Below are 25,276 nucleotides of genomic sequence, written 5' to 3' on the forward strand. Positions count from 1 at the left end.
GAGGAGAAATGTGGAAACCTTCTTCCTTTATGTGCCGAGTTAGCCGGCTGCAAATGCAAAAACTCAAACAACAATTCAGGCGTGATAAAAACACATTAAAGTTTTTGCACCGAGCCAATTTGAAAGCACAATATGAAGCAAACGTGAGGTTTTGTTGCAGCCGTAGACGGACGTACATCTTGTAGATCATTAATCAGATTAAATAAACAGTCTGGGTGAGATCAGATCAGACCAGGAGGAACAGCTGGTCTGGTTTGGAAATAACCGTCCTGAGTCGTTCTGTTTCAACATCTTTAAAAAATCCCCCAAAACTCCAACGTGATCACGCACAAGTTTAATAGTTTATGGTGAGTCTAAATGAATGGATCGAAACTCATAAAGTCCACCGTGAAGGACGCTGAAATTAAACCACAGCTTGTTGTTAGTGACAGAACAACACACAGGTTCCCTGATGCTGCAGTTGATACCACCATGAGAGCGGAGAGAGAGAGAGAGAGAGGAGTCTGACTGGTTGGGTTGGTTTGATTTACGCTCCTTCACCCATGTCATATCAGCCACGTTTAAAACAGCTGACGTTATTCTGCAGGCTTATCAAAATCTCTAAAAGTAGTATGGGAGGTAGAGCCTTCAGTTATCAGGCCCCTCTCCTTTGGAATCATCTACCAGTCAGGGTCCGGGAGGCAGACACCCTCTCTACTTTTAAGAGTAGGCTTCAAACTTTCCTTTTTGATAAAGCTTATAGTTAGAGCTGGATCAGGCTTGGACCAGGTCTTAGTTATGCTGCTATAGGCTTAGACTGCCTGGGGAACTGGCACACTGACACATTGGGATCCTATCTCACCCCCTTCCTGTCCCATTAAAGTTACTAACCATAGACCTTTCTGGAGTCCCTGAGCTCCCTTGTCTCGTAGGTTCCTCTGAGCTGCTGTAGACGTCCTCCTGCTGTGGATGTGCTGGACTCCAGCGGCAACAGCTTCTTCTACTCGTCTCATCACTATCACCGCTCCCTCCCTCTCTTATTCTCCTCTATCTCTCTTTCCAGACCCAACTCGGTCTCAGCAGATGTGTGTCTAACATGAGTCTGGTCCTGCTGGAGGTTTCTGCCTGTTAAAGGAAGTTTTTCCTCGCCGCTGTAACTAGTTAAATACTGTGAGGTGCAATGCTCATGGTGGATTAAGGTGGGGTAAAACTGAGTCCTACCTTGTCTTGGTGTTGGGTCTCTGTTCATAATTTGACATAAAGTGGTCTAGACCTGCTCTGTTTGTAAAAGAGTCTTGAGATAACGTTTGTTGTGATTTGGTCTCTAAAAGTAGTATGGGAGGTAGAGCCTTCAGTTATCAGGCCCCTCTCCTTTGGAATCATCTACCAGTCAGGGTCCGGGAGGCAGACACCCTCTCTACTTTTAAGAGTAGGCTTCAAACTTTCCTTTTTGATAAAGCTTATAGTTAGAGCTGGATCAGGCTTGGACCAGCTCTTAGTTATGCTGCTATAGGCTTAGACTGCCTGGGGAACTGGCACACTGACACATTGGGATCCTATCTCACCCCCTTCCTGTCCCATTAAAGTTACTAACCATAGACCTTTCTGGAGTCCCTGAGCTCCCTTGTCTCGTAGGTTCCTCTGAGCTGCTGTAGACGTCCTCCTGCTGTGGACGTGCTGGACTCCAGCGGCAACAGCTTCTTCTACTCGTCTCATCACTATCACCGCTCCCTCCCTCTCTTATTCTCCTCTATCCCTCTTTCCAGAGCCAACTCGGTCTCAGCAGATGTGTGTCTAACCTGAGTCTGGTCCTGCTGGAGGTTTCTGCCAGTTAAAGGAAGTTTTTCCTCGCCGCTGTAACTAGCTAAATGCTGTGAGGTGCAATGCTCATGGTGGATTAAGGTGGGGTAAAACTGAGTCCTACCTTGTCTTGGTGTTGGGTCTCTGTTCATAATTTGACATAGAGTGGTCTAGACCTGCTCTGTTTGTAAAAGAGTCTTGAGATAACGTTTGTTGTGATTTGGTCTCTAAAAGTAGTATGGGAGGTAGAGCCTTCAGTTATCAGGCCCCTCTCCTTTGGAATCATCTACCAGTCAGGGTCCGGGAGGCAGACACCCTCTCTACTTTTAAGAGTAGGCTTCAAACTTTCCTTTTTGATAAAGCTTATAGTTAGATCTGGATCAGGCTTGGACCAGGTCTTAGTTATGCTGCTATAGGCCTAGACTGCCTGGGGAACTGGCACACTGACACATTGGGATCCTATCTCACCCCCTTCCTGTCCCATTAAAGTTACTAACCATAGACCTTTCTGGAATCCCTGAGCTCCCTTGTCTCGTAGGTTCCTCTGAGCTGTAGACGTCCTCCTGCTGTGGATGTTCTGGACTCCAGCGGCAACAGCTTCTTCTACTCGTCTCATCACTATCACCGCTCCCTCCCTCTCTTATTCTCCTCTATCCCTCTTTCCAGAGCCAACTCGGTCTCAGCAGATGTGTGTCTAACCTGAGTCTGGTCCTGCTGGAGGTTTCTGCCTGTTAAAGGAAGTTTTTCCTCGCCGCTGTAACTAGCTAAATGCTGTGAGGTGCAATGCTCATGGTGGATTAAGGTGGGGTAAAACTGAGTCCTACCTTGTCTTGGTGTTGGGTCTCTGTTCATAATTTGACATAGAGTGGTCTAGACCTGCTCTGTTTGTAAAAGAGTCTTGAGATAACGTTTGTTGTGATTTGGTCTCTAAAAGTAGTATGGGAGGTAGAGCCTTCAGTTATCAGGCCCCTCTCCTTTGAAATCATCTACCAGTCAGGGTCCGGGAGGCAGACACCCTCTCTACTTTTAAGAGTAGGCTTCAAACTTTCCTTTTTGATAAAGCTTGTAGTTAGAGCTGGATCAGGCTTGGACCAGGTCTTAGTTAAGCTGCTATAGGCTTAGACTGCCTGGGGAACTGGCACACTGACACATTGGGATCCTATCTCACCCCCTTCCTGTCCCATTAAAGTTACTAACCATAGACCTTTCTGAGGTCCCTGAGCTCCCTTGTCTCGTAGGTTCCTCTGAGCTGCTGTAGACGTCCTCCTGCTGTGGACGTGCTGGACTCCAGCGGCAACAGCTTCTTCTACTCGTCTCATCACTATCACCGCTCCCTCCCTCTCTTATTCTCCTCTATCCCTCTTTCCAGAGCCAACTCGGTCTCAGCAGATGTGTGTCTAACATGAGTCTGGTCCTGCTGGAGGTTTCTGCCTGTTAAAGGAAGTTTTTCCTCGCCGCTGTAACTAGCTAAATGCTGTGATGTGCAATGCTCATGGTGGATTAAGGTGGGGTAAAACTGAGTCCTACCTTGTCTTGGTCTTGGGTCTCTGTTCATAATTTGACATAAAGTGGTCTAGACCTGCTCTGTTTGTAAAAGAGTCTTGAGATAACGTTTGTTGTGATTTGGTCTCTAAAAGTAGTATGGGAGGTAGAGCCTTCAGTTATCAGGCCCCTCTCCTTTGGAATCATCTACCAGTCAGGGTCCGGGAGGCAGACACCCTCTCTACTTTTAAGAGTAGGCTTCAAACTTTCCTTTTTGATAAAGCTTATAGTTAGATCTGGATCAGGCTTGGACCAGGTCTTAGTTATGCTGCTATAGGCCTAGACTGCCGGGGGAACTGGCGCACTGACACACTGGGATCCTAGCTCACCCCCCTTCCCCCCAACCCCTCATCACTTCCTTTAACTCTTCCTGTCCCATTAAAGTTACTAACCATAGACCTTTCTGGAGTCCCTGAGCTCCCTTGTCTCGTAGGTTCCTCTGAGCTGCCATAGGCATCCTCCTGCTGTGGGCGTTCTGGACTCCAGCGGCAACAGCTACTACTACTCGTCTCATCACTATCACTTCTCTCTCTTACTCTCCTCTATCCCTCTTTCCAGACCCAACTCGGTCTCAGCAGATGTGTGTCTAACATGAGTCTGGTCCTGCTGGAGGTTTCTGCCTGTCAAAGGAAGTTTTTCCTCACCACCGTAACTAGCTAAATACTGAGATGTGCAATGGTCCTGATGGATTAAGGTGGGGTCAGACTGAGTCTTACCCTGTCTTGAAGTTGGGTCTCTGTTCATAATTTGACATAGAGTGGTCTAGACCTCCTATGTTTGTAAAAGCGTCTTTAGATAACATTTGTTGGGATTTGACACTATACATATAAAGGTTGATTGATTGATTGATTATCAGAAGTCAGTTTGTGACATTTGGTGATGATGTCAAAAGAAAAGCAGGATTCTCTCCATCTTTTGCATGAGGACGTTTAAGAACTATGAAAACACTTCAGTCTTCAGACTCAGTGAAACAGCATGCCGCTCACGTCACGTCTTTCCCAACCTAACGCGTCTCTCAGTTACACCAAGCTCCAGTTTGTTTCACTACAGGTTCAGACTCGTCTGCCGCTGATATGAAACCACACTCAACTACTGTGTGTGTGTGTGTGTGTGTGTGTGTGTGTGTGTGTGTGTGTGTGTGTGTCACAGTGAGTCACTGTTCTGTGTGATCTAGCATCATGGGGGCTGATCAGACTTTAACACAGGAACAGGACGGTTTGAACACCAGAGCAGTGTCTGTTCATTCAGGACATGAAGCTAACACACAGAGAGAGAGAGAGAGAGGAGACTGAGGAGAGAGGAGAGAGAGGAGGACGAGAGAGAGAGGAGGAGAGAGAGAGGAGAGAGAGAGAGGATGGGGAGAGCAGAGGAGGGAGGAGAGGGAGAGAGAGGGAGAGGAGAGGATGAGGAGGATGGAGGGAGAGAGGAGAGAGAGGAGAGAGGAGAGAGAGAGAGATGAGGAGGAGAGGGAGAGAGGAGAGAGAGAGAGAGAGAGAGAGAGAGAGAGAGAGAGGGAGAGAGAGAGAGAGAGAGAGAGAGAGAGAGAGAGAGAGAGAGAGGCTGGGTTTGATTTGAACATCATTCCAGTTTTCCAAATTGTAATCCTAACTTCTCTCTTCTCTCTGCCATCATATAAGAGGGGGAGGTAGAGCGTGCAGCCCATCACGATGAAGGTGAGCTCTAGCTTCTCACTCTGTCTTCTCTGTCCTCAGAGTTTTGATGTCTTCAATATTAATCTACAGTGTTTCAAATCATTAAAATAAACAGAAACCCTTAGATCAAACACAAGCCGGTGACTGTTTTAGGTTTGATATCGGTCATTTAGGATGAAAAAACATGCTTTTATTTTGAAAAGACGGCTTCAAGAGCACACAGATTATCTCAAAATGCTAACACTGAGCATTCAACCTTTTCATTAAAACACGAGTAACCTGTGTTCATTTGAAAACAGCACTGAAAGCTGAGCCTCCCTCGCTGTTAACTATGGATGTCAATCAATTGAGCGAGTATCGATTAATTGATCGTTAAGAACCAAAAACCTGCTCACCAGGTTGATTGATCACTCTAAATTGCCCGTGGGTGTGAGTGTGTGTGTGAATGGTTGTCTGTCTCTCTGTGTTAGCCCTGTGATAGGTTGGCGAACTTGTCCAGGGTGGACCCTGCCTTCCACCCGAAGTCAGCTGGGATTGGCTCCAGCCCCCCGTGACCCCTAACGGGATAAGCGGTCAAGATAATGGATGGATGGATTTTCTATCACGTGGAACAAACATCATGTGGTCTCATATTTGGTTCCGCTATCAGGGAGGAGTTTTAAGTTTAAAGCATGTTTCAGAATCAGCTGACTGAAGGTGTTGACACTCAGCTGGGGGCTGCGGCTGAGTGACAGGTCTCCATGAGCGCTTTTTCTTCTCCGCCGCCAGACTGATCATGACCTGGTTGCGCTCCCAGCTGACACCTGACCGCGTTCATACATAACCTTCCCTATTTTTTCTTAGTTAACTGTGTAGAATATCACAATATGTCACAATATTGATATATCGTGATAACATCATGATACTATCGTATAGTGACCCAAGTATTGTTCTGCATATAGTGAGGTTCTTGGAAATCCTCACCCTATTCAATAATGTCAGTTATTTACATTCTGTCCTGAAGGAAAACTTGATTCAGTGGAAAAAACGCATTTGGGATTGTTTTTGAGGGAAAACGTTTTTTTTATGATTAATCGATAATTCATCATTAACATTTCCAAAGGTCTGATTTGATATCGGTCACTAACGATGAAAAAACATGCTTTTATTTTGAAAAGACGGCTTCATCCTTCCTTTATTTCAGCATGAGTTCCCTTGTTTATTTGAGGCAGCACTGAAAGCTGAGTCACAGTCAGTGTTATCTATGATACCTAACTCCACAGACGACTGAATAACACAAGAGATAAGACACTATAATAAAGATGCAATAGATTTATGATAAGTGGCCTTTCTTTCTCTGTTAAATATCATTTCATTTGCTTACTTTTGATCAGCTGTTGTTTGACAACATGCTTCATATATTAATTGAACCCTGAGGGGATGCATCTGTCTGAATCACTGGGTTTGTGTTGCAGAGTCTGAATAAATCCTGTAAAATCTCTCTCTCAGGATGAACTCTGCAGGCTCGCTCTGAGTTTACACAGTGCTGTCTGTCACGCTGTGGCTCCTGCAGCTCTGTGTACAATGATGCAGCTTAAAAAACCTCAGGCTCACAGACTCTCCTAACTGAATGCAGGCTGACTCAGGTCTTCTAAAGTACTCATTAGAATCACTGGTCTCCTCTCACATGCTTTATCGTCATTTGCATCATAATGGCGTTCGATTTGTGCAGCAGGTTCTGTCTTTGCTTTCTCATCAGCGTGAATAAATCCACAGTTCCTGGAAACCCAAACACCAAACCCTGCATCGAATAATAAAAAGGTCAAATGTCTAAATCCACAGCTCTCAGAAATATAGAGACCAAATCCTGCTCATCCCTAGAACAGTGCAGGTCCACTCGACATGTGAGTCAGATTTATAATAGTAACACCCACAGAGCTGCAGGATTCTGCATCACTGCATGTTTCTATTCAGAGAGCCGCTCCACAAAGAGGCGCGAGTTCACCGTGCAGAGCTGCAGCTGAGTTAATGTCAGAGCTCCTGCTGCTCATCAGGCTGCTGCTGAGCTGGACGGCGTTCCAACTGTGACACGACAACAAGGAAGTAAACCTGCAGTCAGAAATACCTCCACAGGACGAGGGGGACGGTGAGAGGACGCAGCAGCTAGAAGATGAAGATGCAGCTCAAAGAGACGTCATGTGATCACAGGTGAAAACCAGAACTCTCTGTCTCTCTCTCTGCTGTGTGTGTTCCTGTAACAGTGAGCCTCCCTGCTGCTTATGTAAGCCACATTTCTTCTTTAGAGTATAAACAAAGTGAAGTTCAGCAACACATCATGGAGACGGTACAGTCTGAAAGCAGCACAGCCGAGCCAGACTCCTGCTGCTGCTACGACGAGGACAGATTTCAAAGGAGGCTGGATTATCAGTGAGCTCATTATCATTCATTCATTTCCTGTTTTCACAAGGAATAATGGTGAAAACAGATCACAGTGAAGACGTTTTAACGCCTTAGAAAGCACAAACCAAATCCTCAGGTCTGAGACGTAAGCAGAGCTCTTGAAAGTCGCCTTAAACATCACCAAGTCACCACCAAGGGTTAAACTGGACCTCCTGCAGACTCACCATGGCATATTACTGCTTATATTTTGCATATTTGTGATATAAATAAAGAGACTAAAATAGCTACAGCCTTTATTTCTTGTAGCACGATGCTCAGACGTCTGTCTCTGCATGTTGAGTTTCTTTGTACGCCGACGATGCACCGATGTATTCTCTCTTTCTCTACGCAGATAAACTATCAGAACTTCATTAGTGTTCAGAAATGTCCCAAAGACTAGAGCGATTGATGGCCCAAAAGCAAAACCTGAACTTCCCTCTGGGAGACCAGAACTGGAATACAGAGTGACACATTAATTGTGACTTCTAACTAAACTATTTTGAGAAATGATCCACAGGCTAATTATTGTTGGATGTCAACATCTGACTACATCCGAACAGTTCTCATCAAGCTTTATTTTGAAAGTACAACACTGACATTGCTTTAATCACTACTTTGACCCAAGCGGCAACCTCCGGTCTAAAAATATGAGTCCAATGTGGAAGTGCTAAAAACTGCAGTTCATCGAGTGTCCACTTGAGGCTGGCTCCAGAAGTACCAGAAACCACATACACACACATTCAAAAGAGACGATCTTTACAGCAGAAATAAACATGTTTACAGCCTGGTTCAAAAAAACAGTGGAGTCTGGATAGCTCATTTCTTGATCGGCACACGCTGTACGGGGGGTGAATTTTTTCATAACGTGGTAATTTCAAAGATATTGAGATTACAAGTCTTCCAATGAGAGGCACAGCTGACTTGATTGACAGCCGGGAACATTGTAGCTGTTGGCGAGGAGGCTCAAAGCCCGCCTCTTTACGTCACACTCGCCTGACAGCAGCAATATGGCCGCCGCCGACTGGCCTCAAAACAGCTCTTCAGAAACAGACGGGTGACGTCACGGATACTACGTCCATATTTTATACAGTCTATGCTTTCACCACGAACAGAACCACAGACATAGATGAGTTGGATGTTCCTCTAAAGGTTCCTGGTCCCTGGGAAAAGTTCCTCCAATGTAACACTCAACATGTCACACATCTCAAACATCTACTGTCTTCAAGGGTTGACACAAAACTAGGGATGTAACGGTGCTTCTCAATCAGTGAGATGAAAAGTGAACACCACTCCTCTTTTTAAAACAGCAGAGGGCGCTATCTGTCTTTGAGTCATCTTATTGGATACGACTCAAACATGGCAGCAGCAGGTGACAAAGAACATCTAACCTGCATTTAACATTTGTATTCTTTATCCATTTAAGACTGACATCTATCCATAAACTAGAGGATGATCTCTCTCGCTCTTTCTCCACACCTTTAATGTACACCTGCAAGAGGAAGTACTTTTACCCATCCTTACAAATTAAAAGCATGACAGAAATAAAGTCACCTTGGTATAAGTCAGTAAAAAGACTAAATAAGAGCATGATAAATAACAGGTTTATGAGTCTATTCTCTAGAGCAGGGGTTCCCAAAGTGTGGGTCGGGACCTCCTGCAGGGTCGTGGGACACTGATGGGTAGGCGGCAGTTATGCGGGCCTCGTGGTGAATCGGGAGCTGAGCTGGAAGGCAAAGCTTTCACATTACCAGTCGGTCTACGTTCCAACCCTCACCTGTGGTCAGGAGCTGTGGGTCATGATCCCAAGAATAAGAGGCTGAAATGAGTGTCCCCTGAAGGGTGACAGGGCTCAGCCTTAGAGAGAGGGTCAGAGATCTGGAGTAGAGCCGCTGCTCTCTGCGTCAAAAGGAGTCAGCTGAGGTGGTCCAGGCATTTCATAAAGATGCCTCCGGGACGCCTCCCTTTAGAGATGTTCCAGGCAGGTCCAACTGAGAGAAGATCCCCTGGTAGACCCAGAACTCATCTAAGGGATTATATATCCCACCTGGTCTGGGATCGCCTAGGATTCCCCAGGAGGGATGTCTGGGTCGATCTACTTGGACTGCTGTCTCTGTGACCCGACCCCAGATAAGCAGAAGTAAAGGATGGATGGATGTGGGCTGAATCTGCAGAACTCTGCAGACCAGCTACATGAAGTATGAAGCAACATGAAATCACTTTGAAGGGGAGTCTTTGGCACCTATATGTTGGGGGTCTCTAGCTGGTTTGGGGACCCCTACAGGGGGATTTACAGCTGTAGTAAAAACAGTGCAGTGAACCTAGCATGGTGCATCATGGAGATGCTAGAGTCCTCACAAACAGCAGTAAGCTAGGATTATGTAAGCAGCTGATTTACTGTGGAGTCTGAATCTGTGTGAACATCCTGCTGCAGCTTTAACTGGTGTTAGCATGTAAGACCAGAGCTAGCAGAGATGAACCCAAACACAGAACCACAACAACCTGAGGTCCTCCTGAGTCCTCCTGAGTCCTCCTGAGTCCTGAGCCTGTTTCCATCTCTAACCCGATTAAAGGAAGTGATGGGGAATTCCACCGCAGGCCCACTCATCCTGAAAACACTCAGTGGGAACATCAGATCCTCCCTCAGGATGTGGAAGGACCCCCATCCAGACAGAACAGACAGGAGACCCCTATCAGAAGGGGGGGTTCACTGAGCATCCGGATCATGAGGTTTTTACATTTCAGCACACACACAGCAACAAAAGAAACCAGGACCACATTAAACCCGGCTGCGTTTGGGTCCCTTTCTGACACACCAATGTGTTTATAACGGGGATGCGTTAGTCCTGGTTCCAGGTCTAAGGTCTAAGGATGCCTCTGCGGGTCCTACCTGCTTCCACGCTGTCCGTGAGGTCGTGGTTCTGGGCAGTCCGGGGGAACTCCTTCAGTTTCCGGGAGCTGAGGTTCAGCACCCCGCTGGCCGCAGCCTCCTCCAGGGCGCGCTCCAAGCCCCGGTTCGGAGGCTGGCTGGCCCCGCCGAGGTGAGTCTGGATCGACGGGGACGAGCCGAGCTGGGACTGAGGGGGACGAGCGGACTCCGGTCCCAACGTCGCCATAGTGATCCGCCTCTCCGCGGGTCTCCCGGTGTGAGGGTCCGGTATTATCCAAAGCTGGGTGGGGGGGGTCTGAGGTTCAGGTAAACACCAGGACTCAGACTCTCCAGGCTCTCCAGACTCTCCAGGCTCCAGGCGTGCCGGGTTCAGGATCCTCTTCTTCTTCTCTCTCCGTCCCTCAGTGTGCGCGAGGAGCGGCGACCAACAGCAGCATCTTCACATCCGGTTTGAGACTTTCAAAATAAAGCTGAGCCTAAGAGTTTACCTGCTGGCTTCAGTTTCCTGTTAGTGAGAGAAGACATGTATTTATTGGGATAAATCTACGGTGGCCCTGAGGGACAAAACACATTTACAAAAGATGACACTTTTACAAAGTTGGAGAAAAATGTTAATTTTGGTAAACAAATGTATTTATTTTATTTGTTTATTAGTTTATTTGACAGGGGCCATGCAAAACAAAAACTGTCAAGCCAGAGTTAGCTAGAAGCTAATTTTCATCTGTGGTCCCTGGGCAGGAAGATGTAAACAAATATACAATACAAACGATAAAAAAAACATACTAGCATTTAAAACAATTCATACTCAACACAGTCCATCACTAATAACAACACATTTAAAATTACATTTCATTGTCTCTATTTTGATGGATTCAGATGATCACATGATTGTTTTTCCTTGAGCCATAATTTCAGTGCACTTTTAAAAACACTGAGGCTTGTACAGTCTCTAATGTGGGTCTCCTCTTGCTGAAATTTACATTTAACAAAACACTTTTACCAAGGGCATTAAAAAAAATACAAAATCCAAAAAATATTTTACAAGCGGTGAGACAACTTTGCAAACGGCAGAACACTTTTACCATTCCTGAAACAAATTTACGTTCTTTTTTAACGGAAAGGGAATGTACCAAATACAGAGTTTTAAAAGATAACAATATAAAAATTAGACTGATAAAATCAACAAGGCGTGATACAGTGTACACATTAATAAATACTAATAAAAGTAACAGGATAAGATAAAGTGCAGTGAAGAGGTGTAATCAGAGTGAATATGACCGTTTAAAAAGATGTGTTTTTGAGATGTGATTTGAAAATTTGAAAGAGACCTGATGTTATGGATGTCAGGTGGGAAGGAGATCCAGAGGCGGGGGGGCAGACCGGCTGAAGGCTCTGGACCCCATGGTGGTTAAGCTGGTGGGTGGTGTAGTGAGGTGAATGGAAGAAGAAGACCTGAGAGTGCGGCTGGGTGTGTTGATGTGGAGAAGTTCAGAGAGGTATGGAGGAGCGAGGTTATGGAGGGCCTTAAAGGGGAGGAGCAGAAGCTTGAAATTGAAAAAAGGACGGGAGTGATGTGATGGATGGATGTCAGAGATAAGTGTAATAAAACATCATAACCAGTCACTCTTTAATAGTAAGAGAACATAGAATGATATACACATACAGTAGATAGAAATATAGAGTCGACCAGCTGGTGCATCAAGTATTTAAACATATAATGGAAGAGGTTGTACATTAGGTTTAAAAGTTGTGACTAGGCTAATCTTCAGGTCCTCCTGTGGGATGTTTTGGGGATTTGAAACCAAGGAGAAGCTGAGGCTACCACCTGGCACATACAGGATTACCATGTCACTGAGGTAACCAGGTTCAGACCATCAAGAGATTTAACATTTTAACTTTAAATCCACATTTCCTCACGTGAACCTGCGTGCTGAAAGGTAAAGCCGAAAGGTATCTGCAGAATTAAAAAGCTATCATTTCATGTAATCAGTGCTATAAATAATATCATGCCTCTGTGGTCTGTTAATGTAGTACCTGGTTTAATGTTCAACAGGAGAAATACATATTAAACAAATGAGTTCATAGAATCACAGCAACCTTAACCACAGAACTGTTTTGGAATAATAATAGTGACAAAATGTACTTCCAAATATTTCCCCATAATATTAAAAATAAACTATCACTATAAACCTATCCAACTTAAATTCAAATGTTTTATTGTTAGTATTTTTTTTTCCCATGACCTTCCTTTTCTGTGTTTTTGAAAGATTGGTTGATTTTTTTCAGTCGTTGAACTTCCTTTACATATTTTATTTTGAAGGCAGACCCTCGTTTCACTTTGTGGTCCTTTGAGTTGACGCAGCTCCCCCTCTGCGCCTGCGCCTGCGCACTGGACTGAGCAGTTCTGATACAGAGGGGAACTATAACAGTTTGAAATTTGTGCAACAGCGACATCTGCTGGTCAGGATCAATAACTGCAGTACAAACAGTCTGTAAACTATCCTTTATACTAGACAGCTGCTCTGTTATGGATTCTCTTTAAAGGAACAGTTCAACATTTTGGGTAAAACAGAGTTTTGGAGGATTCTTACTGTCTGATACATTAGTATGTATTTAGCCTGGCAGCAATTTTATGCCTTAAACAAATTTACTTAAAACTACTTGAATCCCTGATTTTAGATCTTTAAAATATATTTTTAACATTTGAAATAATTGACTGGTCTTGTTATAATTTATTTATTTTTCAATGTTTTTTTAGTATTATTTGAAACTGCATGGACCAACTTCCTTAGGTGATATTAGTGATATTTCACTCTGAGATATAAAATTCACTTCATGGTAACATGTGAGTAAAACTCAGTAACTTCCTCATGATATAAACTGCATTAACACTACCTTTAACATACAGTCTGTTCATGATATGTGAAGTAGATAATGAGATGCTTCCTTTGATAAGTGCAGACTTTGACCTGTGGGTGGAGAAAATAACACTATATCAGTTTCATTAGTTGAACATGCCTTCCTTTCAAGTCATGTTTAGACTGCAGGATGTCTGTAAAAAAAAATGCAATTATTTAGTCTTCAAACAACAAAAATTAAACTGAGTCTCTTACTGGAAAATAAAGCAGACAAAGAGAAAGCTCTTTCATGCAAAAAGTTTAGATATGACAAAAGTTTGTTCTGTTTTTATACATAAGCGGTCAAACTTTAGGTTGAAGCCCTTCTTTGCTCAGCCCTCCTGTTGGTGAAGCTATAGTGGCCTTCAAGGACGATAAGGCACAATAAGTATGATCCTCTATCACTCTCTAAATACTGCACTGTGCCTTTAAATACTACAGTGTGCCTTTAAATACACTGTGTCTTTAAATACTACAGTGTTCCTTTAAATACTAGAGTGTTCCTTTAAATACTACAGTGTTCCTTTAAATACTACACTGTGCCTTTAAATACTACACTGTGCCTTTAAATACTACAGTGTGCCTTTAAATACTACACTGTGCCTTTAAATACTACACTGTTCCTTTAAATACTACACTGTGCCTTTAAATACTACACTGTGCCTTTAAATACTACAGTGTTCCTTTAAATACTAGAGTGTTCCTTTAAATACTACACTATTCCTTTAAATACTACACTGTTCCTTTAAATACTACACTGTGCCTTTAAATACTACAGTGTGCCTTTAAATACTACAGTGTTCCTTTAAATACTACACTGTGCCTTTAAATACTACACTGTGCCTTTAAATACTACAGTGTGCCTTTAAATACACTGTGCCTTTAAATACTGCATTGTTCCTTTAAATACTACACTGTGCCTTTAAATACTACACTGTGCCTTTAAATACTACACTGTGCCTTTAAATTCTACAGTGTTCCTTTAAATACTAGAGTGTGCCTTTAAATACAACAGTGTTCCTTTAAATACTACAGTGTGCCTTTAAATACTACACTGTGCCTTTAAATACGACACTGTGCCTTTAAATACTACACTGTGCCTTTAAATACTGCAGTGTTCCTTTAAATACTACAGTGTTCCTTTAAATACTACACTGTGCCTTTAAATACTACACTGTGCCTTTAAATACGACACTGTGCCTTTAAATACTACAGTGTGCCTTTAAATACACTGTTCCTTTAAATACTACACTGTGCCTTTAAATACTACAGTGTTCCTTTAAATACTACAGTGTTCCTTTAAATACTACAGTGTTCCTTTAAATACTACACTGTGCCTTTAAATACTACACTATTCCTTTAAATACTACACTGTGCCTTTAAATACTACACACCGTACCTAACCTTTTATTCTCTTGTTTTGGCCTCTAAAGCAATGAAAACTTGGTGAACTCTGTTGGTATATGTTGGGCAGACTTTTTTTTAGGACTTGGGATCAGAAGAAGTCCAAACAAAGACCTCCAGACATGTTCAATAAAGTTTAAACTTTGAATTAAAGCCGGTCTTGACTCTGTTCAGTCAGCAGACAGAAGCTGCTTCATGCTGCAGGTAAAAACCCTTATTTACTACTGTCTGCTGTGTGTGTGTGTGTGTGTGTGTGTGTGTGTGTGTGTGTGTGTGTGTGTGTGTGTGTGTGTGTGTGTGTGTGTGTGTGTGTGTGTGTGTGTGTGTGTGCTGAGTCAGCAGTTTATAGAAGCGGCCTGCCTCAGCAGAAACACAGAGCGATCTCTGATTACAGTCTGCGTGCCAACACGTTTGTTTACCCTGTTCCTGTGAGACCTCTACGGGCACAAATGTGTACCAAACATACACACTACACTCAACTTATAACACACATGTAGACTACACTAAAAAATGCCCAACTTTCTGGAAGTGATTTCATACTTTTAAAATCATGTCCACATATTTGAAACTTTCTAAAATGTTTCCAAAACATTAATTTAAAAAATCCTTAATTCCTTTAAACTTTCTGGAGGTCTTTCCAACTATTTGACATCCATTGTTTGAGAATTTTCCACTCTTATTCTCTTATAAAGTCAGACTTTTCTTAGGGTCACATCTTCCTGATAAAGCCCTCACTCCTCAGAATATAATCCCTTTCTCAAAAATCTCTCCAGCCTCTTTAAAGCTCCTTTGAGGAACTTTCAGTTTGTGTTGATTTTGGCGCCCCCTTGTGTGCAAAGATGTCCACATTTCATGCATTGAAAGTAGAATATAGAAATAGTGAATCATGTCTCTGATGGTTTGCTTTTGGAGGTCATAAAGAGTCCCCATGCTAACACTAACTCAGCCTTTTTGTTGCACAGGAAGAAAAGACTCGTGAGTTATGTAAAATCATTTAAAAAGTGAGCTAAAAATAAAAACAAAGCTGAAAGCAAAATGAATAAACTTCCCGTCTTTAAATTAGTCTCACTTAAAAGAGGAAGAGAGAACTCTGAGCAATGCTCGATTCTCTGTTCCTGACATACGGGGAACTCTTCACAACATTTATGATCAGTTAAGGTAACCGCTGCTTTACAATGTGAGTTATTTCTGCAGAAATCCAGCTGATAACCTCAGAGAATAAAAGTCTGTGTGAAATTCAGGAAGTGGTGATTATCAGACGCCTCTCTTCCTCTCTTCCTCTCTCTCTCTCTCTCTCTCTCTCTCTCTCTCTCTCTCTCTCTCTCTCTCTCTCTCTCTGCTGCTGGTTTCAAACTGGCTTCTGTCCTGTCAGCCGCTAACTGAGTTCAAGTTTACTAAACGGTGAGTAGATCTATTCTTATTTTTCTTTTGTGTCATGGTCCTGTTTGTAGGTTTCATCCAATCAATCAGCCTCTTTTACTCTCTCACAGCTCAACCTGTCTCTGTTCTCAGGCTTTAAAGCTGCTGTAAGAGTTTTAAGATGACCTGTTCTTTAAATTAGGATGCTTCAGAGCATTACTTTTTAATTATTTTCTCTTTTCAGTGACATTCTTTGTTTGTTCTTCCTTCTTATCATTAAAGCCTGAAAACCTGATGCTGAGATCAGGGAGGTCAGAGTTTCACACTTCAGTTTAACTTCAGGTTTCTCTGTTTGGAGTTTCAGAATCAGGATCTAAAGTACAAACTGTAGGATTTACATGTCACCATATTACCCTGATATTTCTACATTTCATAACCTTAACAGATGCCTAATTTAGTCTGTGGTTCTTCTTCTGGTGATTTATTAATTTCAATGTCTTAACTTCTTCTCCTGACCTCTCTCTGAAGCCTGATGTGTTTAGCTCTGTGTTCCAGGAAGAGACTTTAAATGCACTCTGGACTACATGCAGTATTCACACCAGCTGTATGTTTCTTTCTCGCCGTCACACTGCATGTTGATGTGAAACCAGTGGACGTGCATGAAGCTGCGAGGCTGAACATGTATCATCTGATATTATAGAGTGTGGTCAGGGGAAAACCAGAGACAGATCTGCAGACAATGTTCATGATCAGGATCAGAGCAGAGGAGAGGACATGATCTGAAACTGAGAAACTGTGGCTCCAACATGTGGAGGAGTTTCTTTAGAAGAGCTTTCGGTCTCTACATGCAAGGATGAAGTGAACCAGACCACAACGTGTGATGGGACTGCAGCCTCTGCATTTATTTATTTATTTATTTATTTATTTATTTATTTATTTATTTATCTATTTATTCATTCATTCATTCATTCATTTCTTTATTTATCTATTCGTTTATTTATTTATTTATTTATTTATTTATTTATTCATTCATTTCTTTATTTATCTATTCGTTTATTTATTTATTCATTCATTCATTTCTTTATTTATCTATTTATTTATTTATTTATTCGTTTATTTATTTATTTATTTATTTATTTATTTATTCGTTTATTTATTTATTTATTTATTTATTCATTCATTAATTAATTTATTTATTTATCTATTCGTTTATTTATTTATTTATTTATTTATTTATTTATTCGTTTATTTATTTATTTATTTATTTATTTATTCGTTCATTCATTCATTTCTTTATTTATCTATTCGTTTATTTATTTATTTATTCGTTTATTTATTTATTTATTTATATATTCGTTTATTTATTTATTTATTTATTCGTTTATTTATTTATTTATTTATTAGTTTATTTGTTTATTAGTTTATTTATTTATTCGTTTATTTATTTATTTATTTATTTATTTATTAGTTTATTTATTTATTTATTTATTCGTTTATTTATTTATTCGTTTATTTATTTATTCGTTTATTTATTTATTTATTTATTTATTAGTTTATTTGTTTATTAGTTTATTTATTTATTTATTCGTTTATTTATTTATTTATTCGTTTATTTATTTATTTATTTATTAATTTATTTATTTATTTTTCATTTAAAAGGACCATGCATTTTAATTAACACTTGTAAATATGCCAGAATTAGCCAAAAGGCTAGTTTACATCTGTAGTCCCTTGCCAGATCTTAAAAAAGCTCCCTAAACAGATCAAGATTAAATCCCAAAAAATAGAAAACATAAATGAATAAATAAATGAATAATAAATAGATAAAAAATGAAAAAACATTAAAAAAAATAAAAATAAATAAATAAAATAAAGTCAAATTAAATGAAAATATGGGGCACCTGCTCTTCCAGCTGAGCCTACCAGTGCCCCAAAAGGCTTTCTTTTTTAATTCTAACATGTTTGAGCTCTAACTCTGCAGGCAGACCTTCAATAATGCCAAAGAAGAAGAAAATTCAGCACTCTAAATCTCCTGTAACGTCTCCTGAATTTTCATCATGCACCTGACAGGAGTTTGAATGTGCTCCTATTTTTGTCTTACCAACTATATCAAACCTCACCATGCGTAAATATCTGCATGTCTTTTGCATAACTGTTTACTTTTAGGTTTTGAATATTACTGCATGAACTCCTCCAGCAGACAGTTGTCACATTTTGTGGTGTGAAGTTTTAAAAACCAAAAGCAGAAGTTGACATTTCGTCTCCTTGACTCTGAGACGACCTGCAGGAGGAGCAGAGTCTGTCAGAGTATCGCTCATATAAAGTTTAGGTGATCAGCATTTCATGCAAGTCTAACTAAGCTGAGGACATTCTGTAATTTGCAAGAGTGCTTACAAAGAGTGGAAGTTTGAGGTGATGAGACTTCCGATCTGATGTGATGCAACATTTCTGATGAAAGCTTGAAGATAATCGGTGAGTTTCTTCACGCTGAGAGAAGCAGGAAGGATGACCAACATTTCTACAAGCTGGCAACTCCACAAAGTTTGACTGACTCTCAATGTTTTGTTAGGTTGTGAATCTTATGCACTTATATGCTTTAATACAACACACACAAGTGTTTAAATACGTCCACATATTTGTAGAAAAACACTTTATACTAACATTATTAGTAATAAATGAGGTCAGCAGTCTTCAGTCTTCAGACTTTTAATGACACAACAGTTTCATGATGATCCTGAGTAATCTCTAAAAACAGCAAACAGGAAGTGACAGAGCTCGTCAAACTTCTTCACACTGAAGAAAAGAAAAGCAGACCTTTCAAAAAGCTTCATCTGGAAACATTATTTATGAAGCATTCTGGTTATTTCTCTTCACACAGGAAGAGCGGTTGCAGCAGGAAGTTGGCACTAAACCTCCTCCTGTTGAGACCCTTTGTCTCTCCTCCTCTTCAGCTCAGATGGACCGCTGCAGGAGAGACTCATCGACGCCCCTCAGGAGAGACAGATACATCAGCTGGTGTGTGGACCCTGATGAGACACCAACACTTGCAGCGACAGGTAAGATCCCCCACAGTTAACCTCAGATGCTGTTATGTCTTCCTTCAATCAATCTGTATTTATAAAGCGCCAAATCACAACAAACGTTATCTCAAGACTCTTTTACAAACAGAGCAGGTCTAGACCACTCTATGTTAAATTATGAACAGACACCCAACACCAAGGCAGGGTAAGACTCAGTCTGACCCCACCTTAATCCACCATGAGCATTGCACATCGCAGTATTTAGCTAGTTACAGTGGTGAGGAAAAACTTCCTTTAACAGGCAGAAACCTCCAGCAGGACCAGACTCATGTTGGACACACATCTGCTGAGACCGTGTTGGATCTGGAAAGAGGGATAGAGGAGAATAAGAGAGAGAGGGAGCGGTGATAGTGATGAGGCAAGTGGAAGAAGCTGTTGCTGCTTGAGTCTAGAATGTCCGCAGCAGGAGGACGTCTACAGCAGCTCTGAGGAACCTACGAGACAAGGGAGCTCAGGGACTCCAGAAAGGTCTATGGTTAGTAACTTTAATGGGACAGGAAGGGGGTGAGCTAGGATCCCAGTGTGTTAGGGTACAAGTTCCCCAGGCAGTCTAAGCCTATAAGACCTGGTCCAAGCCTGATCCAGCTCTAACTATAAGCTTTATCAAAAAGGAAAGTTTGAAGCCTACTCTTAAAAGTAGAGAGGGTGTCTGCTTCCCGGACCCTGACTGGTTCGATGATTCCAAAGGAGAGGGGCCTGATAACTGAAGGCTCTACCTCCCATACTACTTTTAGAGACTTCAATAATAACAATAATAATACATTTTATTTATATAGCGCTTTTCACAGAACTCAAAGACACTTTACAAATAGCACACAATAAAAGACACAAGTTAAAAACACAGTGGAAATAAAAACATTAACAGTTAAAAGCAGTTCTGAAGAGGTGTGTTTTGAGGTGGGATTTGAATATTTGGAGGTCAGTGGAGTTGCGTATGTGTGTGGGGAGGGAGTTCCAGAGGGCAGGGGCAGCAATGGAGTAAGCCCTGTCGCCCCAGGTTCGGTGCTTGGTCCTACAGGGTGGGGAGAGGAGGTTTTCATCAGAGGAGCGGAGAGCACGGAAGGGGTTGTGAGGGTGAAGCAGGTCAGTGAGATAGGAGGGGGCCAGGTGATGGAGGGCTTTGTAAGTCAGGAGGAGTTTGAAGTGAATGCGTTGGGGGACAGGAAGCCAGTGGAGGTTTTGGAGGACAGGGGTGATGTGATCACGGGAACGGGAGTGAGTGAGTGAGTAGGCGGGCAGCTGAGTTCTGGATGTACTGGAGTTTATTGAGGACTTTGGATGATGAACCATATAAGAGGCTGTTACAGTAGTCAATTCTGGAGGTGATGAAAGCATGGATCAGGGTTTCATCCAGCAGGCCTGTATGTTGGGAGTGTAGTGTTCTATAGAGGGGTAATAGGACACTATGAGCTCTTTAAGATACGAAGGTGTCTGATCATTAAGAGCTTTGGAGGTCAGAAGAAGGATTTTAAATTCTAGTTTAGATTGTATGGATGGCCAGTGTAGAGAAGCTAACACTGGAGAGATGTGCTCCTCCTTGTTACGGCTTGAGCAAAGGACCAGGACCCAAATGCAGAGTACAGAGAAAAAATTATTTATTAAGCAAAAACCAAGGTTCAACTAAAGCGCCTTGCGGGTAAAAACAACTGAGAAAAAGTACAAAACTAGGAGTAACACAAAATCACCCAAAAAGGGGGAAAAGGTTCTATCAAAAAACTCACAAACAAAAAACTAGGAATCAATCCTCTGGAAAACACTCGAGATAAGTTCACAGAAAACGTGGCTTGAATCTCCTCAGGAGCAAGGCTACAACGGGACATGGAGCATGCGGCTAGAGGAAATAATCTGGCACTGGAGGAGTGTTTGGTGGTGGCTTAAGAAGCCAGTGCTGATGAGAAAATCAGGGACAGGTGTGCCTGATGAGCCTCACTGCTGAGGAGACCGGCCCCGCCCCTACCCATGCAACCTGCAGGCAGAGAGAGAGAGGGTTAGGGCAAATAACAAAAATCAGGACCATAACACTCCTAGCTCTATCAGTACTTGAGCTGCAGCGTTCTGAACTAGCTGAAGAGTCTTTAGAGACTTATTAGGGGAACCTGATAGAAGGGAATTACAGTAATCTAACCTGGAGGTAACAAATGCATGGACTAGTTTTTCTTGCTTCCTGTCAGCCTGTTTGTGGTGCAGAAACTAGGTCAGCTTGATTAATCAGGTTTAAAGAGCAAACAAACAGCTGAAGTATAACGCAGTCAGGACCTCTCTCGTCGAAGAGAATTAATATTTGCATGCAAGTTACATTTGGAGGTGTGGCTCTGTTCTGGGAGCTCCCTGCCCTTCCATGTGCATACGTGGAATGCCAACTGAGACAGGAAGAGCACCACTCCCCTCTCTGTCATGTGCATAAATGAAAAGCCAAGGCAGGGAGAGCAGCAGCAAAGACCTTTGGGGCAGTGGGTGGTTTGGATGTGTAGAAGGTATTTCGCTCATCTCCCTCCTCGTACTCTACAGATGAACCTTTGCCCGCTAGTCCAGGATCAGTCCCACATATCCTTCTGAGTCCATCAGAAACCAGAGGAAGAGCACACCCCCCACAGCAGCCCACTCTCACGAAGAGGTCTCACAAGGAGGCCTTCACTCTCTCCAATCGCTCCCGGTTAGACTCTGAGAGTCTCTCCGACGATGAAGGACGAAAAGGAGACAAAGACAGACCAGCTCCACAGCATCAGGAGGACGAGTGCGTCTTCCTCCTCCACAGGAGCAGCGCGGTCATCAGACGACACAGACCCGTCTCCTGGCATCAAGGAGGCACCGACAGCTCGGATTTATCAAGGTAAAGTGAACTTCTGAATCAGGTATCATCAGTCAGTGCACCAATCAGACTTAACTCATTACAGGACACTGACACACAAAAAGTGTTAGTCATGCAGAAATTTGAATGTTCCTTGAAGCTAGAAAAATATCAGCAATCAGATTCACCTCTACTTTATATATCCTGGGCCTGTTTGCACGTCCAGCTATTAGTGATGAAAACAGGCCGTTTGTACTAATGGTGAAAAAAAAAATGGATTAGTGGTCTGCATGATCCAGGTTAACGCCCCAACAAAGCATTACATGTAATGGAGGTAGACCCCACATTACAGGTGCTAACTGCAGGATTACCTCACCTGTTAGGCTGTTTAAAGGATGGAGGACATCGTGCTGATGTGTGACCGTTTAAGACGAAATATGAGAAGACAAACGGATATTTAGGGATTATTTCATATGAATGAATTAGAACATAATTCTGAGGTAACTCAACACCAATACCATGAAGTGAATCCTTCTCAAACAACTCTGTTAACAAGTCCTCATCCTTCAATGGGGGGGACAGGTGGTCCTAGGTCTTCTACTGTGCGCTCAGAACCACCACATGCATTTACCCAGTTCAAGATCTTCAGCCAAACTTTCCCTTTCTCCTTGTTTGTCATTGTAAGATGAGAAGGAGAAGTGCGGTAGGCCCTTTGTGAGATGGGAATGTCACATTTTGTTGTCATTTTGTGTGAGTCTGTGAAGAGGAGGAGCAATGAAAGCAATATCTGTGCACAAAACGTCTGTAATAGGAGCAAAGGAGAAGAAATGCTCGAACTTCAGTGGGTGATTTTGGCTGTGGTCACTCACGAATCTTGACAGGCCGTCCCTTGAAACAATGTGTCCCATATTGAGTTTAAGGAAATGTGTCACGAGTTGGATGTGCTGTTGTCCGAAGTTGATGAAGGGTCATTAAAGGCATCACGACGCACAGTAGAAGTTGTCCCATGCCTTTTCTTCCCCACAGCCCTTAAGTATCATTAATTACATTTCTAGTTGATGCTGTTGAAGTTTAACAGTTCTGAAGAGATTAAACAAGTTACGGCATTACATTATCTTTGAGGATTGACTTGCTGATAACAGCTGTTTGTTCATTTTATATTCTTCTAATCAAGTGTCCAATTCTTCTTGATCTTCTCTCAGTCACAGCAGTACCACTCACCATGTTTATTGTTTTTTATCCTTAGTAGGCATGCACAGTTTGAATTAGTTGGATCAGGGTTTTCCAGGAGGTTCCCTGGACTTATGATGTTTTGCACCAGCCTCGCTTTCACAGCGCAATTAGTTAATTGGCCGATTATTTGCAGTCTCTCTACTCTCACCTGTTTTAAATCAAAGACAAAAACTTTTTTATTTGCAACTCGTGACACATCACCATATCACCAGGGGATTATAGTCCCATACAAACACTGAGTAAATGCATTGAACAAATCAATGACTGGACGAGCCAGAACTTTCTTCAGTTAAACAAAGAAAAAACTGAAATGATTGTTTTTGGAGGAAGAAAGGTTAAAGGTTACTGCTCAGCTCCAATCTGCAATGATGAAATGTTCAAACCAAGCCAGAAACCTTGGTGTAGTCATAGACTCAGACCTTAATTTCAGCAGCCACATTAAGACAGTTACAAAGTCCGCCTACTATCACCTTAAGAATATATCAAGGATTAAAGGACTTATGTCTCAGCAGGATGCAGAAAAACTCGTCCATGCATTTATCTTTAGCAGACTAGACTACTGTAACGGGGTCTTTACAGGACTCCCTAAAGAGTCCATCAGACGGCTGCAGCTCATACAGAATGCTGCTGCTCGAGTCCTAACAAGGACCAAAAAAGTAGACCACATACTCCAGTTCTTAGATCTCTACACTGGCTTCCTGTCTGTCAGAGAATAGACTTTAAAATCATGCTGATGGTTTATAAAGCACTGAATGGTTTAGGCCCAAAATACATTGCTGATCTGTTGCTCCTTTATGAACCATCTGGACCTCTGAGGTCATCAGGTACTGGTCTGCTTTCAGTCCCTAGAGTCGGAACGAAACATGGTGAAGCAGCGTTTAGTCATTATGCTCCACATATCTGGAACACACTCCCTGAAAGCTGTAGGTCTGCTCAAACTCTCACCTCTTTTAAATCAAAGATTAAGACTTTTTTATTTACCTCTGCCTTCCTATCTTAGATTATTTTAACTCACTTTAAATTAAAATTTTAATGTAATTTTTAATATATTTCTAATTTTCCTTTTCTTTTCTGTTTTATCATATTTGTCATTTTAATTGTGTTCTTTTATGCTTGTCTGAATGTCTCCAATGCTTTTAATGTTTTAATGTAAAGCACATTGAGTTGCCCTCGTGTATGAAATGCGCTATACAAATAAAGCTGCCTTGCCTTGCCTTGCCTTGCCTTGCCTTGCCTTGCCTTGCCTTGCCTTGCCTTGCCTTGCCTTGCCTTGCCTTGCCTTGCCTTGCCTTGCCTTGCCTTGCCTTGCCTTGCCTTGCCTTGCCTTGCCACTGCCTTGCCTTGCCACTGCCTTGCCTTGCCACTGCCTTGCCTTGCCACTGCCTTGCCTTGCCACTGCCTTGCCACTGCCTTGCCACTGCCTTGCCACTGCCTTGCCACTGCCTTGCCACTGCCTTGCCACTGCCTTGCCACTGCCTTGCCACTGCCTTGCCACTGCCTTGCCACTGCCTTGCCACTGCCTTGCTTTCTTAGCTTATTTTAACTTGCTTTAAATGCAAATTTTAAATTTAATGTAATATATTTCTAATTTTCCTTTTCTTTTCTGCCTTGCCTTGCAGTCGTGCATGCGGCTAACGCTACAGCTAAATTGGCCGTTCCATTACGGTACTTTAAGATTAATGGTCCCGTTTGTGTGATGGCTGGACGTGCATACAGGCCCTGGTTATTAGTGACAGCAAATACTCATGTTCAGGTGTTGACAGCCTGAAAACATGTTTATTTCTGCTGTTGGACATTTGAACATGGGACTCTATGGGGGTTGACCATAGACTGTAAAAAATATGGACGTAGGATCCGTGACGTCACCCATCTGTTTCTGAAGAGCTGTTTTGAGAACAATCGGCTGCGGCAGCCATATTGCTTCTGTTGAGCCAGTGTGATGTAAAGAGGCGGGCTTTGAGCCTCCTAGCCAACAGCTGCAGTGTTATGTCATATTTTTAGACCGGAGGTTGCCGCTTGGGGTTCACTCACTTTTGGGGGCAGCCTCCTGTGGACACTTCAGGAACTGCAGTTTTTGGGACTAAAGCACACATTTTTCTGCTCTGGAGGTTCCAGCTTAGTCAAAATCTGTATAAGGAAATAAAATCTGTCTCAGAATCATTTATGTTTGTGTTCGACAAACAACAACTCTGGAGTCAAACAGCAAAATAAACAAACTGAAGTCTAATATTAATCAA

The 25,276-nt window shown here is 42.3% G+C and overlaps 2 protein-coding genes across 4 annotated transcripts in view; one reads left to right on the forward strand and one right to left on the reverse strand.

Annotated features, from left to right (window-relative positions):
• lrch1 (leucine-rich repeats and calponin homology (CH) domain containing 1) overlaps nt 1-10,751 on the reverse strand; it is a 108,928-nt gene extending 98,177 nt beyond the window's left edge. Inside the window, exon 1 of one of the 2 annotated variants that reach the window (XM_034694431.1) lies at nt 10,279-10,751. In XM_034694431.1, coding sequence (XP_034550322.1) covers nt 10,279-10,504 — 226 coding nt within the window. In that variant the 5' untranslated portion in view covers nt 10,505-10,751. The remainder of the gene's footprint in view (nt 1-10,278) is intronic. The other variant, XM_034694432.1, reaches the window with a different exon arrangement.
• Nucleotides 10,752-15,883: 5,132 nt separating this feature from the next.
• Nucleotides 15,884-25,276, forward strand: part of rubcnl (rubicon like autophagy enhancer) — a 31,640-nt gene continuing 22,247 nt past the window's right edge. Inside the window, exons 1-3 of one of the 2 annotated variants that reach the window (XM_034693236.1) lie at nt 15,884-15,980; nt 18,890-18,994; nt 21,527-21,848. In XM_034693236.1, the coding sequence (XP_034549127.1) occupies nt 18,895-18,994; nt 21,527-21,848 (422 nt within the window). In that variant the 5' untranslated portion in view covers nt 15,884-15,980; nt 18,890-18,894. Of the gene's footprint in view, nt 15,981-18,816; nt 18,995-21,526; nt 21,849-25,276 lie in introns of both variants that reach the window. The other variant, XM_034693235.1, reaches the window with a different exon arrangement.

This window comes from Notolabrus celidotus, chromosome 10 (genome assembly GCF_009762535.1).
Source record: "Notolabrus celidotus isolate fNotCel1 chromosome 10, fNotCel1.pri, whole genome shotgun sequence".
NCBI lineage: Eukaryota > Metazoa > Chordata > Actinopteri > Labriformes > Labridae > Notolabrus > Notolabrus celidotus.